The sequence below is a fragment of the Danio rerio genome, chromosome 16, assembly GCF_049306965.1.
Source record: "Danio rerio strain Tuebingen ecotype United States chromosome 16, GRCz12tu, whole genome shotgun sequence".
In the NCBI taxonomy this organism is placed as follows: domain Eukaryota; kingdom Metazoa; phylum Chordata; class Actinopteri; order Cypriniformes; family Danionidae; genus Danio; species Danio rerio.
In genome coordinates, this window is record NC_133191.1 from 40,061,629 (window position 1) to 40,083,349 (window position 21,721).

The following is a 21,721-nucleotide window of genomic DNA, read 5'->3' on the forward strand; positions in this document are numbered from 1 at the left end:
TATATTCATCCAGCTCTGGATAACTTAAAACAGCGATTAGACCTTCAGAGCGGCAATAATGCGTCCTGAAGTAAAGCGAAACGGCTATAAACTCTAGCAAGATAGAGTGATTATATGCAGAGCCATATTCCTTTATCTTTAAATAAAGTATAACTATAGAAACTGTGTTCATCTTAACTGAAAGCTTCGTCGTGTTTTCTGGCCTCACGCATCGCGCACCTGTCAGTCAGTCAGCACGTAACGCCAAAGGGTTAAACAGACTATACGGTTACAGAAAAGTTTGCGTTATAATCCACTTACCTTTTAATACATTTTGATGCGATTATAATCCGCTATTAAAAACAACAACAATAACTGAATGTTTTGAATGGATAATGTAGCCGTGGCGGGATGCATTTTGGTCCCCGCCATGGAAGAATGAATGTAGCGGAAACCATGCTCTTTAAAAGTTCTCTGTAGTTGTCTTGACAACACAAACTGCTGCTCTGGGATGAGCCGCGAGCAAAAGATGCCCCTCTTAACGCAAAGGCGCATTCAATCGGCCCCTTATGCAGCCAAACTAAAAATATATCAAATAATATGTTTCATGGTTTAACTGATAGCATTAATCGGTTACAAACGCACCCTTTTGGTTAACGGTTAATCGATGATATTGAGCATCCCTAGTATTAATATAATTGAACTGTTCAAGCTTTCAGATATACTTGTGAAATTGTTTCTAAAACTGGCCAACATCTGTGGTGGATGTTTGTTATGCAAGTCTTCAGGTATGTTCTTTTTTCTTCTTTTTTTGATGATGATGATGATGAAATGCTAATACACTCTCAGTAATTGTGCTAAAGCTGGGGCTTTTCAAAATTTGTGTTTGTATGTAAAGCTCCACATTAGTATCTTAAAACCAAAACCTAAAGTGTACATATTGCACTCAAAAATACAACCATGTTCTCTTTTAACCCCTTGAAACATCATGGCAGTTTGTGTTCCTTTATTTTTTTCTAGGGATGCACCGATACCATTTTTTTTGGAACCGATCCGATCTCGATACCAAAAATTCTGAGCATTGATTAATACAGATCTGATACTGTGCTGTTTTTTTTTCTAAGCATAATACAGTTTCTATAGCTCTGGTGATAAACTCAAATGATAAATCTTCTTTTGTAAAAATAACAGACCTATAGGCTGACTGTATATGACAAACACACAATCTAACTAAACATGATGCTTGCTATAAACTATAGGCTACATTATTTGAGCATTCATTATGACATTGATATATGTTGTGGTCCAGCTTATGTTTCCTTTTTTGAGTGAGATGGAGAAAGTTTAAAACAAGGTCCACTTAAATGCTTCAGCGCCAAAACACAAACTGGTCTGTTGAATAAAGTTTTAATATAATTAAAATGACAGCAAAATATTCACAGTTTCAGAATAGCCTATATTAGGCTACATCATGTTTAGTTAATGACAAGTTCAGTGAATGACAATCCATACTGCTCCTGTCAGTTTCACTTTTATTAATATAATCAACTACTTTGACCACAATAAGCCAGGCTTTACTAACTATTGGCAGCACTTAAAGTATTCCCGTCAGAAGAAGAAACTCAATCGGACACTTTCAAAAACTGAGCAGCACAAAGAGGATAAATCAGTGTGTTGATGATCTGTCCAATGTATTATTAAGCTTTTTCTAATTCAAAGTTTCAGGTAGGCCTACTTTGTGTGTGAATACCTTGCAATTAGGGCTGGGTATCGACCGAATCGTCTTGCTACTATCGAGTATCGAAAAATTCTTTTGCGTTCGGTACCAAATTTCGATACTCAAGGGTATAATCTTGTCAACGTCAGTGAGCTAGAAAATCTGAGCCATCCTTAACGTGACCGGGTCAAATGCTGGTGATTGACTGCAGCAAGGCTGTCTTGAAAATCAGTAGTTTACGACGGTTACGCGCACTCACTCAGAGCTTGTCAAATGTGAGGCTGTAATGCGTACACTACTACACTTTAAAGCATAGCATACATTTAATGCAAAGGATGTTTAAGTAATCAAAAGTATGGCTACATTATGCAAAGATTGACGGCAACAGCGCACGATGCAATATCTGTAAAGTTATCGCGACCAAGACTGGCAACACGTCAAATATGATAAAACACCTGACACAGGTTCCCCGCGGGGTCTTAAAAAGTGTTAAAGTCTTAAAATAAAAAAATCGAAATTTATGGCTTTAAAAAGTCTTAAATTTGCTGTTCTAGGTCTTAAATATTTTTGCACAGGTCTTTATTTTTGTTTTTATTGCTAGGTCTTTGGGGTGTTGTAGTTCTTTATTTCACTAGTCCAATTGTAATTTGCATTACAACTACAAAAAGGTCAACTTTCAATAGCCAATCAGCTTTCTGATATTAAACCCAGTGCGCGCGGCAAATGTGACATCATCGCTGTGTTTGCGGAAGTTCGCTTTGAGTGCACGCAACATGATTTCACTGACAAACGTCGCAAGTGCAGTTTTATAAGTAAGAAGTGCTGTAATACGAGAGAGCGAATCTCTGCTCGCGCGCCGGTTTCCTTTTGTTCATGGACAAAACTGCTTGCGAGCTCTCAAAACACTGGCTGCTCACGTGCGAATGATCTGCTCTCGCTCAGTCAGACTCCTTTCGTGCTTTTGCTCTCCAAAGAAGCTTCAGCATACTGTAGTTGTGTTACAATAGCAACTATAGAATTACCACAACAGAGTAATTGAAGTACTTTACAAAACACTTTACAGCAGACACTAGTTCACTTTATTTTAGTGATAAAATGGGATTGATAGTAGCATTTATTTAAAGAGTGAATAGTACAGTAAGCTATAATACCTAAAATACCTAATTTATACCTATTATTACCTATTTTCTATCACGGTTACATTTCTGCTTGCCAGAATGACCAATAATTATTGGCTAGAAATTGCAACAGCCATCGGAAAGTAGGAAAGTTTTTGTAAAACTTTGGAAAAACCTGAGGGATAAGTTTGTTAAAACAACAAAAAAAGAGGCCCCCAAAAACATCTTCAATGATAATGATTATCTTTTTATTCGTCTGATTTTACTTTCTGTTTTTTTGGAGCGCCGCCTGTCATTAAAAAAAAATATCTCAATGGTGAACGTGTCAAGTATAAAAGCCTTAATCTGTTTTGTGAGTTGTGCGATGCGGTGCCAGGTGAAAGTATAAATCTGCATAAGATGTTTGTTTTTTCTGTAGTTCAACGGTGCATTTAATCTGACTTTACCACTGTTCAATTTAAATAACTTTGTTTTACCCCTAATTTAATGCTTTTACATTTTCTCTCGCGTGTTTTTGATATTGCGATATAGGTCTTAAATGTAATACTTAATGGTCCTAAAAAGGTCGTAAAAGGTCTTAAATTTGACATTATGATATCTGCAGAGTCCCCATGACAGTACACAGAATTAATTTACGAGCAGAAAGTTGCTCCGACGCAGTCATTATCTTCATCCTCTTAGTATTTTCCTGACTCAGGGCCTCCAACAACGTGCCCACCACAACTGTAGTCTTCCATGACTGATGAGTATAACTGCGCGATGGTTGGGGCTCCGAAAGGCAAACAGACATACAAAATCAGTTTTTAGCACTTCTTGCTTGTGTACCGTTAAAGCTAAGGCCCAGATTACACTACCAGTTAAATGTGACCCAATTCCGATTTTTTTTGCTTAAACTTGTGACAATGTGGTGCTTCTCCGCGGTTTAATGGTGTGGAAGAGAGAGCATGTGTGGATATTCCGACGTGGGAAAAAACAACAACAACAGAGAAAACATGGAGGACGGTGGTCAGTCGCCATTATTTGCTCCCACTAGACCTGAGATCTCTCTCGTACCACAAATTCCTCTCAGTGGTGTAGGACATCATACAGCATATAAACAATAAGCGCTAGCTGCGATGCAGGCCCTTCCCCACCTCCTTCGCCTCAAAATCATTTTAAAGTTGGGCAAATTCATGTTGTAATTTTTACGCTATTAACGTTATCAATGCACGCACTGCGGGCTACACATAGAACAACTTTATTCCCTTTAACACCAGTGCACACACAGGCTACATCTTACACACACACACACATCAGGGCCGTACCATTACATAAACTGCGTGGGGGTAAATCTGGACTGAACCATTTGCTGCTTATACTACACCACATATTTCGTAGAGCTAAAAAGAAAATTTCTTCCATCGTGGCTAGTGTGGCACAGATGCTAGGACCCGCCTTTATGCATGCATGCATCATAGGTTGTATGGCAAGTGTAAACGCATGAATTCGATATGGGTCACAATTAAAAGAACGTGTAAACGGACAGACAAAAAAATCTGAATTGGGCATCAAGACCTGACAGTGTGAACGGGGCCTAAGTTTGTGCGGGGAAAATGTATTCATTCTTTTTTTGGACCTAATGTATGCTGTGCAGCGTTATGTACTGATCCGATGGCTTTAAATACCTAGCTAAATTGATACTAAAATGCTTTAAGGTTAACGGTAAATGATAAAGTTTACCTCACATTAAACTTGTCTTATTTAAATGTCCTTATCCTTGGCTGCATTAACAGTTTAGCTTTCAAGTTTTCTTCACATTAATGTTATAGTCTGCTCCTGCTGACCCTGGAATTAGGATACCATCAAGTGATAATCCATTGCACTGGCAGAAAAATGAACAAGGAAAGGAAAGATGAATGCCACAGGGCCGTTACAAATTTTATTGTTAAAAGTTTGCTGCCTTTTTCTCCTGTGGAGGCTTCATGGTGGAGCTAAGAACAGTAAGCTGTAAATGATGTTGTAATATTATTACCATTAAGGCTGTTGGCCATGTTTGTAGGTAGTCTCTTAACCTAGATAATTTTTAAATCTTTTTTATAGTAAGCAACAATGATAAAATAATGCTAATGTTACTTTTTTGTGTTTGATGATGTCAAATATAGGGAGATGATAAGCACTTTAAACCCCAGATATCAGTCCCCCAGCCGAGACATGCTCTCAAATACCCTCATACCTGTAGTTGAAAAAGAAAATATCAAGAAAGAGTTGCAAGATGTGAGAGATGTGGCTGTGACTGCTGATGGCTGGATCAGCATTGCACAGGACCACTACCTGACAGTGTCACTTCACTTTGTCAGAGAGGGTTCCATGAAAGACATACAAGGGCAGTATACACATCCCAGACAGGGGACATTTTAGCAGAAGAGATAAGAGATATTCTTGATGAATTTAATATAAAGGATAGAGTAGTTGCTGTGACAATGCAGCAAACATGGATGTAGCAGTAAAAAGAGATGAGTATTAAAAAAATTGGCTGCTTTGCTCACACTCTCAATATTGCTGCTCAGAAGCTTTCCACAATTACCTCAGTCTCACAGTGGGCAGGAAGGATCAGAGCAATGGTGGTGTGGCTGAAAAGATCCACCCTGGCTAAACCTATCCTTAAAGAGAAGCAGCATCTTCTCGGTAGGTAGAAATCAGAATAGTTGAACCTTAGTGCAAAACTCTTTGGCCAAATAGTTAATAAAAATCCTTTGCTAAATCATGCAGTAAAACATTTCTGCAAATAAACAGCCACTTTGATAACCACACAAACACAAACATAAATTTCTCTTTCCCATTTTAGGTCTTCCAGAACATGCTGTCATCCTTGATGTGAAAACAAGGTGGAATAGCTTATTCCTCATGGTGGAGCGATTCCTAGAGCAGTTCTCTGCCTTCCAGGCCACCTCCATGGACCATCGTCTTAAGAAATTAATGGACAAGGACAGGTAAAAACTCTGTTCTCATTTTAAATGCTTATTCAATTTTCAGTGTAAACGATTTTGCTCATGAATCTATAGTCCAGCTAATGAATCTGATCATATTTTACAGACTGCAGAGAATTTCTGATGAGGATTTTAGAAAAGCAGAAGAGTTTGTCAAAATTACAAAGATACTTTACACGTCAACCCTCTGCGTCTCTGCTGAAAGGAGCCAAAACTTGGGTCAGATTCTGCCTATCTTAAATAAGCTCCAGCACCACTTCACAGTGAATAAAGAGGACTCCTCCTTCACAAAGACCATCAAGGACCCTATCTGGAATGACCTCTCAAAAAGATACCAGGGGTGCAGTGTAATCCTGCTGAATTTGCTCTTGTTTTCATTAGAATTATTCAGTGATTGACTCAGTGTTTTTGTCTTGAATATCAGATGGAGGAGGGCACACCCTTGCATCCCAGATTCAAGTCAAAAGTGACAAATGAAGTGTGGACCAGACTGAAGGAGGAGCTAATGAAAAGGACCTTAGAACAGGTGTTACTTCATATTGGTAATATTCTACTTCACTTGAATTGTAGATCAATATGTGTTGTGGTAAATATTGACTTCTCATTAATTACAAATTATCAGACCAGAGGTTTTGAATATCAGAAAATAGACTTTATTCTCCATAATAAAGCCGAGAAAGAGCAGAGCAGACCCCAGAGCTTTCTGAAGTCTCTCCTGGACACCTTCTAAAGTTTCAGTGTGTTTGTTACAATTTTTATACAGGATTATTTGACACACCCCTAAGTCTCTTTTTAACTCTTGACCATTTTTGAATAGGTTTTTAGTCTAAGGGGTCCTGCTTTTCTTGGCTCTCAGCCCACTAGCTCATGTCAACAGAGATGTTACAGGTCTATGTCAGTAAAGTATAGATGCAACTTATGCAAAGGAACTAAGTGTTTACATACATTGTCATGATAGGATAATAACTTGATAATATGTTACTCATTCTAACTTCTGACACATATAGCTTCATACAAGTATTTAACATAAATAATCAGTGCTTTACATATTCAGTTATTCTACACAATCAGTCACTCAGCCTTCTCCTAGTGTTGCTCCTGTGCAGGCATGCTCATCTTACACAGACATATCACTGTATTTTTAACACAGGCCGGCATGTTTGCTGCAAACACTACATACATTTTGAGAAGAGAAAATTAACTGCTTTACACTTAGAAAATACTTCATACAGAGAGAATAAAATCTTCTTCAATCCCTCCTCTTAAGACTTTAGTCTTAATATTATTGTCTTTTAACCCCAAAGTGCAATTTCATAATCCAGTTCTCTTAATTACCTCTATCTAGTGACTGATATTAGCCACATAGCTGTTATCAATTGACTAGATTATGCCACTGTACTTTGACAGAAGTCCAGCCAAACATCTCCCCTTTTACTTTTGATTTGAAGGAAGTAAAAGACTGTACTCTGTTTTTCTCTTAACACATCAAAGACAACAATGTTTTAAGCATAAGTATTCAGTTGGTTCAGTGCTAGCTGCTAGTTTTCACACTCATGTAGAATATACTGAAGTGATATTATATATAGGTACCATGAAAGCAATATGCAAACAAAATCAATATGCAAATGTAAAAAGCATCAAATGTTGATCTTGATCTTTGCTCATCCTTGTTTCTCTTATTCCAAGCTATCAGCATCTTCATTAGACTTTGAAAAGTTGTTAATGGAGATGTGTGGTTGAGAGTCTGAGTTCTGAAATCTGCAGTTGTGCATTCATCATCCCTTGACTTGTGGCACTTCTGTATGTGGTATTCAGGCACATTATCAGAATCACTCTTTTCTTTGCTCTGATAAACTCTTGCTTCCACACGTGGCACTTAGTAGTTTAGAGCTTTGGAATATTCAGGCTCCTCTGTTTCCAGTCAGCTTTCCCTTGCTGGAGTTGTTCCCTTTCGCTCCTTTGAGGCATTGGTACCTCATCAATGGCATCCCCTTTGGCAGCTGTTGGATTTGCCCTCATCCAGATATGGTCCTTTCCTCCTGAGCTCTCCAGAGCATCCACAGATAGACTCGATCAGCTGGACCAATTGGACCTTATATCTCTGCTCTCTCACATGGCTCCTTTCTGGTTTCCTGCACAGATATCGCTATGCACATGGCAATTAATTGTTTCTTTATTAAAGTCCCTACTGCATTAGACATCTTTGCAAACCATTCCAAGAGGTTATGTGCAAGGTTATAGGTGAGATTATATGCCAGGTTTTATGCAAAGTTTCATGTGGTTTCTTGCAAGGGTCATGCTGTTTCTTGCAAGGTTTCTTTCAAGGTTTCTTTCAAGGGTCGACCCAATAGCAGTTCATGCGATGCGGTGTTAGATGCTTGTTTCTGTCAGTTTCCATGCCATCACTCACCAATGCACTTGTAAACACATTAATCCCATTAAGTTTATTATTTTCACATATTTCATTGAGGGTTGGTCTTGTTGGATCATCTTCATCTCTTTCAGCCATTTCTGGTAACTGAGCATAATACAATTACTCTCTCTTTTGTTTTATTCATAATTTTTCATACTCCTTTAGATGTTTTTATTTATTTATCACTCATTAACTTCATGATTACTTTATGAATGCAAACCCATTATGAACTTATTTCTGAAGGCATTTCAAAATTTAGGAAATACTTCTCTTGTCACAGATGTAATAAATATCCCTGCTTCATAATCTGCTCCTGATGCTACCTCTAATCATCTACTCATCATAGTTTCTCAACTGTGCTTGTTTACAGAATAATTCTCTATCCAGTCAACACTAAAAACAGTCATCATCTCACTGTTTGGAGCAATGGTCTCCAGTCAAGTCTTTTAATTGAACTAGAGCTCTGTGAAGTTGTAGATAATTCAATCATCCACATATTGTGACAGTGTCCATACAATGATCTTCTCCCTTATTATAACCCTTTATGCATTCTGGTGTATACAGTATATGCTAGTCATCAAGCTACACGAGTACAAATAAGTTTCTACCCTCCTCTGATAGTTACCTAAAAAAAACTCAATAGAAATCAAACCACTTAAAATATTTACCATCCAAAAGGACATACAGATGTTACTACTTCAATGTGTTCCTTGTGCCGCCATTCATACCGCGGCGACGGCGGTACTTGATGCGCCAGCAGCATTTGACCGCTGGGTGGCACTTTAACCACAGATATTCAGCTTTGCCTTTTCACAATGCTAAACAGACTGTTCTGTAGGCGTAGCTTACTGTATGTGATGTGATGTGTTCAATTAAAATATAATTTTAATTTAGTTTTTCTGGTAATAGACATGCTCTTACACTATACTATGCTGTAGAAAAGATACATGGTGAGAAGTCAAAAAGCAAATATAAGAATTAAGTTATTAGCCTTCAGTGCCCGATTAAATTGCGTTGGGGTGAAAATAATGTTTTGATTTCTTTGACTATCATGGCAATGTTATAATCTCAAATCTTAAACGTGGGCATATAAAAAACAGCAAAATAATATAGATTATCCTGCCGGTAGAGCACATCACCTCACAGTTGTGAACTTGCGATCACCTCAACTTACATTTAAATTTTGTTTACCTGGTTTATTGTAAACTTATTAAGTGCAAAGAGGATTCGTTTTGGAAAATAGAATTGAAGAAATGAAAGACAACTAAAATGAAAGCACAAACATTCAGTACAAATATTTAGTCTTAAATAAATAAATAAATAAATAAATAAAGCAGTCTTTTAGTCTAAATATAGAGAGATGTAGTGTTTGCTGTTTTGATAGAACTAAGACTAGACATGTTCATTTATATTTTTAATTTACGTTTTTATTTACATTTTCGTTGTTGATTATAATTACGATCTCATTTTATGTTTCAATTATAGTACATAATAATAATAAACGAATAATGAAAATAAATGAATAATGAAAATAGGACATAAATTAAGTCTGGCAGGTTTATTTTTAATAATTTAGTTTCAGTTCCGTTTTTTGTTTTAAAACGTCAATGTTCTGCTTTAAAGTATAACTGTTGTTTTGTTTTGTTTTTTTACTTAATGGCTCAGTATGTTTTGTATTTTAATTTCATATTCAGTCACCTTGCATATGCGTGTGAAATATAATGCCGCATAACCGCGGAAAAAGAAGAAAAGGCTGTCAGTTAAAGCTAATTAATCAAAATTAGCTATATTAAAATACAGCATTTATGTTAATACAGGCAGAGTGTGAACAAACTAAGGCTAAGCTATGTGCTTGCCTTTTAATGCATTTAAAAATATTTGCGGCCTTTTTATAGGCTACAGGCAACTGGTTTATAATAATGTTTTTTTTTTTTTTTTTTTTTGTATGGTAAAGGACAATGCACATTATGTTATTGATGTAAACTTAGGCTAAAACTTACCATTGATAAACGTGACCTACCTCAAGCAGATCACTTAAAGTGTAATAAAAATAATGTTGCCGCAGGACATAAATGAACTCCCGCAAGTTTATTTTCAATAATTTAGTTTCAGTACTATTAATTTTTTTCTCAAAACGTCAATAGCACCTTCAATAATCTAAACATTAAAGATGGACCGCAAGATGTGTTGAGTGGCTATGTGGTGAAGAACGATGGCAAAGCTAAGTGTGATTATTGTAATAAACTAATAAGTTATAAAGCAGAGTCCCGACCAACAGGACTAAGCGTATGCGGTTGGCTCATTCTTCACGAATATAGAATTAAAATTATGGCGCGTTAGGTTCATTGTGCATCCCGCAGGTGCAACCAACAAGGGTTGTGCATTTGAGTTTAACTTTTTGAGCGTTATAAGCAACTCGTTGTTAGTTTTTATTTAAATATATCGAGCCGTAACTAAGCAGCGCATTCTCTCCGCCTCCTCGTTTATAACCAGCTGGACACGCCACTGAAGCAGGAGAGACACTCCGTCGTTCATAATCTTAGCTGATGTGTCGGACTCGAAAGAATAATTCAAAGAGGAATGTTCTTTTAACAGTCCCGATATGTTCAATCTTTTTTTCCCTGTCATTTCTCTTCAGCAAATTATATTTTTAAAGCTGCTTGATTCTTTTAAAACCAAAAGCAGACCCCGGTAATTGGTGTTTTTTCATAAGATACTCCTTTATGAATGTTTTAATTTATGAGTAGTCTTTAATGTGCTTTTTAATAGTTTTATTTTATTCATAGCAGCACCTAAAAAGCGACTAATAACATCAACAAATTAATAAAATAAGTAGCAAATGAGAAATAAATGACAGACAAGTTGATAAAAACAGACATTATCTCTAATTATCAGAATTGCAAGATTAAAACAGCTGAATATAGGCCTAAAATGATCTAGAAAGCAACTACTGCGCGCTGATATTTATTCTTCTTTTTTTCCGAATAACGAACAATTTCAACCGCGGGGAGATACCGACAGCTTGATTTGCAGTATTTTCTAACATGTTAGAAGCGGGCAGCGGACATCAGCTAGCCGTAAAGACGGGCCGGCACAAAAAAAACATGGCTGCCGGTGGAGAAGCGGCTGTGCCCTCAGCAGCTGATTGAGACGGAGCTGCATATCCTAACTGAGTGCACTAAATACTCCGAGATCCGGGAGAAATTCTACCCGATAATCCAACACATACAAAACAACTTTGAGTCCCTGTCGAACAGAACCCATCTTACTGGGGGAGTGTGTGTGCTGCTGTGTGTTCACCCAACAATACCCGCTCCTGTCTCCAACACACAAATACTGGAACTCTTTATGTGGACTTACTTTTGATAATAGGCTACTATTATTACCTTTATCCTGTTTAATGTTATCAAAAATCTATTTTTATTATTATTTTTTTTATTCTATTTTTATTTTTATTAATCTTTTTTTATTATATGTTATTTTCATATTTGTTTTCACTACTGCCCTTTTTGCACTGTCTTGTTTGTGAGACGCGCACTGCTTTGGCAAAACGAATGTACAGTTACTTGTCATGCCAATAAAGCACCTCAAATGTGAAAATAGCCTAGGCAACAAATAACAAATAATAGTCTAATAATAACAAAAAATGCCCTTTTCATTTTCATACAATAGGCCTATGTGTGGGTTTTGACAATATGTGTTTAATTAAGCTATAAAGATCAGATGAAATGCATAGTGAAATATGAAATAAATGTCTCTTTTGCTGAAAATTTAATTAATCTATATATTTATTATTTTAAAAATCAACTCATTTTTGCCCAGAGAAAGAGGCGCGCGGCACTAGCGGACATGGGGTGCTTTTTCAAAAAAAGACGTACAGTAACTTGCAGCTGAACTATGCACAGTTTGGGGAAAAAAGGATATAGTGATGCATGTCCCCCAAAACCCCTAGTTTCTCTGTCGCAGATCCATCATTTGAAGGCAATTCAAATGTACCATCTCTAAAAATAAAAAAGGCCGCTTACGCGGCATTTGTGTTTATTATTACCATATTTTTATTTTATTATTATTAATTTATTCATTCATTCATCATTCATTATTTTTTTTTCGGTTTAGTCCCTTTATTAGTCTGTGATCGCCACAGCGGAATGAACCGTCAACTTATCCAGCATATGTTTTACGCAGTGGATGGCAGGAGGGCCAGCTGGGGCTTCGGGACGGAGTAAAAGGAAAGGCGGAATTTGCCCCGAGTCTGGGAAAGATGGCTTGCCGTAATTACACTAGTTTTTCTATCGCACACATGTGCCAAACACATAAACAAATAAATAAAAAAGGAAAAGAAAACATCTAGACTTATAGGCTGAGGTCTTTTTGCTTATAATCGCCCTTATGTTTCCGTTTTAAATGTAAGGCTGTTGCATAGAATAATACAATTTTAATGTATAAGTGATTTTGCTGCGTCCCCCTTGATGTTTCAATAACGCATAATAATCTACACAAAGACACGGCAGACATAAAGGTTGTGTGTGAGAGACCGAGCAAAAGAGCGCTCTCTTCACAGCTCTGTTGATGCTGCTAGCGGCTTCTTTCTTTTTGTTATTTATTTTGCAGATAATACACCATATGAATACAACAGAAAGACATAAAACTTTACAAATTACCTTTTGTAGACTCAAAACAAGTGTCATATCTTGATAAGCCTCAGCCACATTGAAATATAATTTAAAGAATTACATTATCGGATATAATAAAATCGCATTAAATAAATAAACCAATATAAAACAAGCAAAATCAAGCTATAACAGTTTAGGTAGGCCTATATAGCCTACATAAATAAAACCGTTAAAGCCAAATCAAACTTTTATTTTACAAGATATTTTCTTTTAAAAGATTTTAGATATTTTCTAAAAACAATAAACACCAGAGAAGGTTTAGAATATTATTTATAAAGTATTTGGATATGATGATAATAATCAAATTGTGCAAACAGAACATTTTTGGGAACACGTTTCAGGTCTCTCCAGTGCATTTGGGCTGAATGTTTGACTGTGTCTAAATGAGGATGTTATAAAATACATTTTCTACCGAGTTATTAACGGATGCACGATTCCAACAGTCGGGGGACGTTCTGGGGGCTGGGTTTGCGTTACGCGATGCGAGCTATAGACCGACAGTGGAAATGCGACATGATTTCGGTCTCACTGATGCCCATTAACACCTGAAAGACAAGCTTTTGGTTATGAGATGGGGGAAGGGGTATGTCTCCACCCTCAAGTGTTTTCCACAAACATGGTTACACAAAATCCAAAACTCCCGAGGACGGATGGTGTAACCGTAGCAAAACCTATGCGTTTTAAAACCAAACCGCATTAAATATGGGGCCTTATGAAAATGAATGTTTCTATGCACAGCAACTTCTGGACTGAACTACTTGTTATTTAAAATATCTGTATTACGCTCTAGCATTCGCCAAAACGAATTTGTACATAAAAACACCGAACATAGCCTAGCTGAATAGGGTGTTGCCTGCTGAGCCATGACAGCAGCAGACAATTCCGCACGACCATAAAGCCTTCACCCGACAGTTATTTTCTAATATTCACAACGCGAGCCACAACAATAGACATGCCATGCCCATCATCCTTACAGACAACTTCGCTTTAAACTGTATTAAGGTCCCATTTACACTGCACAGCAGTTTTATATAAAACCTTAATGATACATATAACAGGCTACATTTTGATGGTGAAATAACCTTTTAAACGATGGCTTTTTATTTCAGTATTCAAACATTAAATAACGAATGCATCAAGTGAAATAACGAATATGCAAAAACACATGTATATAAATATAAAGGACTATTATAATTAGCAAAATGCTGCTCTATTTATCTTTGTATTTTTATAATTTTATTATTGTTATTTTTAATATTTTGAATTAATTAAAGCTATAGACAAATACTGCTTGACATTTTAGAAAATGTTTTGCGTATACCCAGTACCGAGAACAAACAAACAAAAGCACATGGCTTGTTAATCAATTTAATCAAGCTCTAGCCACGAATAAAATAATAGACTATTATTTTAATATTTTAGATGACGGGTTAGTAATTATACTATAAATGGTTATGTTCAGATCAATGAAATAATAACTTTAATAATTCTGCTTTGCAATTTTTTATTCATTACCAACATCACTAAACCATACATTTGTTTTATAAGTTAACCAAATATTTGCAGAGATTCAGCAGTTTTTTTTCTGACGCGTTTGCCAGTCATGCCAGTCAGTGAAAAAAAAGTAACCGTGGCCCCGTTTGCAGGTATTCAGATTCGATTTTATTAATCTGATTCAACTTTTATTATTTACAGGACATAAAAATGCAATTAAAAGTTTCAAATCAATGTGCATTGTCCTTTACCATGCAAATAAAAAAAAAAAAACATTATTATACACCATAGCCTGTAGCCTATAAAATGGCCGCAAATCTTTTTAAATGCATTAAAAAGCAAGCGCATATTAGCCGTACCTTGAGTTTGTTCACATTCTGCCTGTATTAACATGCATGCTGTATTTTAATATAGCTTATTTCGATGAATTAGCTCTAACTGACAGCTTTTTCTTCTTTTTCAGCGGTTATGCTTGCATTATATTTCACACGCATATGCAAGGTGACTGAAATTGAAATTCAAATACAAAACATACTGAGCCATTAAGTAAAAAAACAAAACAAAACAACAGTTATAGCTACTTTAAAGGAGAACATTGACGTTTTGAAAAAAAAAAAAGAACTGAACTGAAACTAAATTATTAAAAAATAAACCTGCTAGACTTAATTTATGTCCTGCGGCAAAAAATATTTTTATTATAATCTGCTTAAAATAGGTCAATTTATTTATTTATTTATTTTTTGCTTTTGATGAAGCTGCATTCAACTTAAGCTCAATGTCGGCAATGTCTTTAAATAAATAATATATCTAGGCCTATTTTCATTATTCATTAATTTTCATTATTCGTTTATTATTATCTACAATTGTTGAGACATAAAATGAGATAGTAAACTATATACAACAACGAAAATGTAAGTAAAAACAGAAATAAAAACATAAATGAAAAAGTCTTGTCTTAGTCCTGTCAAAATAGCAAACACTGAACATCTCTCTATATTTAGGTTAAAAGACAGCTTTATTCATTTATTTATTTATTTATTTATTTATTTATTTAAGACTACTTATTTGTACTGAATGTTTATGCTTTTATTTTAGTTGCAAAAATATCAGAAATTGATCTCGCACGCGCAGGGAAAAAAGGCAATTATGCCACACATGACTTGCATCGCTCTCATGCCAAGTTTTGAGGATAAATTCGCATTTAGATGCTGCTTGAAATAAAATAAAACTATCAAAATGCACATTAAAGACTTTAATAAAAAATTAAAACATTCATAAAGGAGTATCTTATGGAAAAACACCACGGGCTCTGCTTTCGGTTTTAAAAGAATCAAGCAGCTTTAAAAATATATATAATTTGCTGAAGAGAAATGACACGAAAAAAAATAAATAAAAAGATTAAACATATCGGGACTGTTAAAAGAAAATTCCTCTTTGATATATTCATTCGACTCCGATACATCAGCTAAGATTATGAATGACGGAGTGTCTCTCCTGCTTCAGCAGCGTGTCCCGCTGGTTAAACGATGAGGCGGAGAGAATGCGCTGCTTTGTGAACCTAACGCGCCATTATTTTAATTCTATATTCGTGAAGAATGAGCCAACCGCATATGCTTAGTCCTGTTGGTCGGGACTCTGCTTTATAACTTAGTTTATTACAATAATCACACTTAGCTTTGCCATCGTTCTTCACATGTTGCCACTCGGCACATCTTGCGCTCCATCTTTAAACAAATGTTTACATTATTGAGGTGCTCTCCGGCGGCAAAGTTTCTGGCAGAGTAGCGAGTGAAAAAATGTGCTTGCAGAAATTGGAATCAAAATTTAAATATATAACAAGCATCGTATTCTTTCTAATCCTCGCCCAGTTTTAATACAAGTTGTGTTTTTTATATTTGTGGCTGTGAAGTTTATTAAGAATATATATATATATACATATAGCCTACTTTATTTTTTTTATACTTTAAGTGATCTGCTTGAGGTAGGTCACGTTTATCAATGGTAAGTTTTAGCCTAAGTTTACATCAATAACATAATGTGCATTGTCCTTTACCATACAAAAAAAAAAAAAAAAAAAACATTATTATACATAGTTGCCTGTAGCCTATAAAAAGGCCGCAAATGCATTAAAAGGCAAGCGCATATCTTAGCCTTGAGTTTGTTCACACTCTGCCAGTATTAACATAAATGCTGTATTTTAATATAGCTAATTTTGATGAATTAGCTCTAACCTTTGACAGCTTTTTCTTCTTTTTCCGCGGTTATGCGGCATTATATTTCACACACATATGCAAGGTGACTGAATATGAAGTTAAAATACAAAACATACTGAGCCATAAGTAAAAAAAAAAAAAAAAAAAAACCAAAACAACAGTTATAGCTACTTTACAGGAGAACATTGACGTTTTGAAAAAAAAAAGCAAAAAAAAAAAACTGAACAGAACTGAAACTAAATTATTAAAAATAAAATAATATATAAATATATATAATATATAAAAATATTTTTATTATACTTTTAGTGATCTGCTTAAGGTAGGTCAATTTATTTTTCTCAGTGTTTCACGTACTGTACGGCAATGTCTTTAAATAAATAATTTATTTAGGCCTATTTTCATTATTCATTTATTTTCATTATTCGTTTATTATTCGTTTATGTACAATTGTTGAGACATAAATGAGATAGTAAAATATAATCAACAACGAAAATGGAAATAAAAACAGAAATAAAACATAAATGAAAATGTCTTGTCTTAGTCCTATCAAAATAGCAAACACTGAACATCTTTCTATATTTAGGCTGCTTTATTTATTTATTTATTTATTTATTTATTTATTTATTTAAGACTACTTATTTGTACTAAATGTTTGTGCTTTCATTTTAGTTGTCTTTTACTTCTTCAATTCTATTTTCCAAAACGAATCCTCTTTGCACTTAAAAAGTTTACAATAAAGCGTGTTAACAAATTTTAAATGATTAATGAAGGAATTATAATGCTTTGACTTATTGTTTAATATCATTTACAAGCACAGTAGCTGTATGGGCTATTTCTGTCCGTTCGCATCCCGTCCCTTTGCGCCCCCTGGCGGCTCATTCACAAACTGCGGTCATACACTAAAAACAGAGCGGCACCTATTTCAAACGGCGGCGGTACAAGCCGCGGCGTTAATAGCCACTTTGAACTCTCACCTACTGTATCTTCACATACAATATAAACTTCAGCTGGAAAATCTTCTCCTATTGATTTTCTTAAATCATAACCTAAACATAATCTTGTTTTGTCTTCATATGTAATTATTGCCTTTAGATTCCATCAAAAATTATTAGTCATTTATACATTTATTACTACTTTAAATTTAAATAGAAATGTCTAGGACAGATTGTATATTACAGTCAATGTTTCTATTAATGCTCCTATTTTTACACAAACTTTTCAATAGTGTTTAATCCCTATTTCTGCATCTAGTGTTTTTTCTTTCTGGGCAGATCTACATCTGATTTAATTTGAACCCTCACTGTGCTGGCTGATTTCATCTGCATCTCAGTCCTGTAATGACAATCATTTAGTTGGAATTTGACACTTCTTTCCTTTACTAATTTATTTTCTGATATATATATTAATTTCTTTTTTATCTTTGAGTTATTTTCTTTTGGCTCATAATTATTTCCTAAGGCACTCCCATTAAACTAGTTGTTTATACAATTTTGATGCACTTTTTTATCAGCTGGCTAAAACTTACTGTATGCTTTGTAAATTTCTCTCTGTTTTAATTATTATTCCTTAATTTTTTTTCTAATTATTTTTCACATATGTTTTCATGTAAAATATTATCTTTTTCTTAAACACTGTTCTCTTTCAATTTTTCTCATAGCAATTTAGAACTGTTACTTTCTGACCTTATGTCCTATGAATTTATTTCAAATTGTTATTTCAATCTTTCCTTTAACTATAAATCATTTTTCTAGATTTGAATTTTTCCAGTTTTCACTATCCAATATTGATTTAGGCCATTCACAATACAATTATGTTAAGATTTTCCTTTACTTGATTTGAACTTAAATACTTAGTTCCATTCTTATTTATTCTCCAAATTATGTATTGCCTTAGCAAAAGCTTTTTCTTTAGTCACCACCCTGCATTGTAATTTATCCTTCTATGTTTAAGGAACTTTTATTAAGCCTACTGAAACTTAAACTCAAATTATTTACCATTCATCATAATATATAATTTAATCATTTAAAGTTTCACCTTAAAATTACCTTATAACACTTTTTTTTTTTTTTTTTTTTTTTACAAATTTGCATGATAATAATTTCTCTAAAATTGTCAGGAGTCTGATTTGATACAAGAATGGGTAGCTAAACTTTTGTTCTTAATTTTCCTTCTGTAATGCTTGAACGTAATTTGGACTAGGAGCTACTTTGAGATGGACTGTCAGGCTATCCCCCCTCGCAACCTGAGACAACTAGCTCCAGATTGGTGCAACAGTCTTTTCTATGTTGTCCTGAACTTCCTTCATATCAGGGCACAGTGTTTCCCCCTCTCTCTTTGGGCTGGCTTCTTTCTTTGACTCAGCTGATGTAAAGTTCTGGTGGAGAGTTTTTTCTTTTTGATCAGTTCATCAGTCTCTTGTTAGTGTCTCTTTTGAATGTCTCTGAACAAATGTAGCTTTTTCAGTCCTCAGTAAATCCTGGGCAAAAAGTTCATGTCAAAAGTGTCCACAGCCATTTTGCTTTGTGTTTTTTCACACACCTTTCCATTTGCCAGTATACTCAGAGATGTCTGGTAGGTACGAGACTACAGTCCCCCAAAGTTCATCCATACGTCCTCTTAATTAATATATATAGAATTTAGCTCATGACTTAATAAATTATTTTTTTTCCCATTTTTTCCTTCATCAAATAAAGACTCCTTTTATCCAATTTTTTTTTATTAATTTATTTATTTATCTATTTTTGTTTGCTGTTTAACAACTTATTTTTTCTAATTCTCAATCATTTTTATCATATGTAAATATGCTTAATTTTCTATTTGTTAAATGTTCTTATAATTAATTTCTTTGGCTTTAGATTGTGCTTCACTTATTTTTCCTAATCTTATTCTAGTTTTTCCTCACTAGTTACATTACATCTTACACTATTTTAATTTCTCTAACATTTCCATACCTGTTTTAATTCAACAGTACTATATGGTGGCCTAATGTCTAATATACCTGTTCAAAATCCTTACTGCAATAGCTTCAAGTTCATAGTACTATTTTAACTCCCCATGTTTGTTTACTTTAAGCATTTTTCCTATCTGAAATGCAATTTTTAATTCTCAATTACATTTTAAGTACATAAAATATGAACTATATAATTTTTGAACTCACTATTATGTTCTTTCATTTCTCCTCAGTGTCTATGCTTTACATCTGACTCGCTGCTTTTACTACAAATAGCTGTTGTCTCAGATGACAGCCTGTAGCTGACTTTAAAACAAATGACAACAGTCAACTTACTCCACAACAATTTTTTTCATTGCACTTAAACATAATTTTATCTTTTAAAGCCAAATCTTAGTTTCTTTTAAATGTTACTGTTTTTTTTTCTAATTTTTATTTTATCTGTTTAATATATATATATATATATATATATATATATATATATATATATATATATATATATATATATATATATATATATATATATATATATTAAACATCTTCTCTTTTTATTCTATTAAACAAAGTTTGGACTTCTTTTTTCTCCATTTTCCTATGCTTCTTTTCCCTTTTTAAAAATTAGCATTTTTGTCTCTTAGATTTTCCTAATTCATTTTTCTTTAAACTTATTTTCCTTAAACATTTGATCATTAACTCTTCAATTAATCCATATTTATTAAAGTTTTCTCTTCTAATTCTTTATTTACTCAAATCATCAACTTATCTATTTTTATTCATACTGATTTAGTAAATTTATTTCCTGATCAATATAACTATTAATCTCCATATGTAGTTATTTCTATGCTTCAATTTTTGAATTTCTTAATATTTATTAGTCTAACTTCCAGTTGCATTTTTATTAACACTTTTTATTTATTAAATCTTATTCTATCATTAATATTTTCTTATTTCATTTATCTTATTCATTACTTTATAATATTTCTATTTATTTAATACCTTATAATATATCTTTACTCTTTAGCTTCTATCTGTCCTGTGAAACTTTTGTTCTTAAAATAGACAGATTCTTACCACTCCTGAAGCAGACCTTCTTCCAGACTGTCGACATGTCAGGAATTTCAGTCCCCTCTCTGCCTATAGTTCATACTTAAAAACCCTTCAAACACACAGAGATTATTCAGAAAAATGTTTAACTATATTCTTCTTTTTAGTCTGTGTCTTTCAAATGCAATATGATCTCAATTAACTTTATTAGGCTTAAACCTCCTCTGTATCACAATCTCTTCCCTAAACTGCATCACTCTCTATCTTATTGTTCTTAAATCACACAACATATGCAATCCTTCTTTTATATTATAATATAAAACGATAATTCTTTTAAACTCACTCTTATTGCAAACATACTTTTAAGCACAATCATACTTCTCACTCAGTCTAACTCATCTCTTACACTGTGTAACCTGAACCTCACCTCTATTCTAGTCTCTCTAGATCAAAGTTGAAGGCTTCTAAGCACCCCAGCAACATAGACAAATACACAACTACTTACAATTACATAAATACACCTCACTCCTCTTGAGTGACCTGTCCGAGCAGCCTCTAACCTTAGAGCTATAACCACAGAATTCTCCACTACACTCCTCTTGAGTGACCTGTTACTTCTGCTCCCGTCTTTACTGTTCTTCAGTAAAAATAGCATTTCACAGGATTTGTGCCTTTTTTCCCCCAGCCTCCTGAATAATAATATTTATCATTATTAAAACAGAACGGGTACTCCGAGGTCTTTGCGCGCTTCTCTCTATACCTTAATCTGTTTTAACTTATTAACTGTCACCACACTTTAAGAACTTCCTCTTAAAACTTAAAAATGCTCTATGCATATTCTTCATAATATTAAAAAATTTCCCAAACATGAGTAACAGTTACTAGTTAACGTTTATCCTATCCGTCAAGGCCCTCTTAGGAAAACACAGATCATTTGCATGCAAATTGTTATTTTCTCCTGGTATTCAAAACCCCTTTGTTTTCCTTTTATATCTTTACTTTTACTTTTTTAGTTTTACTTGTAGTTCGTTATAGCTGGAGAAACAGTTCAAGTGACTTTTTTACCGTTACAAGCAGGTCCTTGGTAGAAAAAACACAAACGTATAAGCTTAAAATTGCTTACCGTTTTTTATCGTGGCCACATATTTGTGTTT

The 21,721-nt window shown here is 34.2% G+C and overlaps 2 protein-coding genes across 11 annotated transcripts in view; both read left to right on the forward strand.

Moving 5' to 3' along the window:
• Nucleotides 1-21,721, forward strand: part of LOC141378275 (uncharacterized) — a 100,610-nt gene that overhangs the window by 59,664 nt on the left and 19,225 nt on the right. The window lies entirely within an intron of this gene.
• Nucleotides 1-21,721, forward strand: part of LOC141378277 (uncharacterized) — a 39,988-nt gene that overhangs the window by 5,461 nt on the left and 12,806 nt on the right. Inside the window, exons 4-9 of one of the 5 annotated variants that reach the window (XM_073926434.1) lie at nt 692-767; nt 4,623-4,793; nt 4,956-5,478; nt 5,639-5,783; nt 5,887-6,120; nt 6,205-6,322. In XM_073926434.1, coding sequence (XP_073782535.1) covers nt 5,307-5,478; nt 5,639-5,783; nt 5,887-6,120; nt 6,205-6,250 — 597 coding nt within the window. In that variant the 5' untranslated portion in view covers nt 692-767; nt 4,623-4,793; nt 4,956-5,306 and the 3' untranslated portion in view covers nt 6,251-6,322. Of the gene's footprint in view, nt 1-691; nt 768-4,622; nt 4,801-4,955; nt 5,479-5,638; nt 5,784-5,886; nt 6,185-6,204; nt 6,323-21,721 lie in introns of those variants that run through there. The other 4 variants (XM_073926433.1, XM_073926432.1, XM_073926431.1 and 1 more) reach the window with 4 other exon arrangements.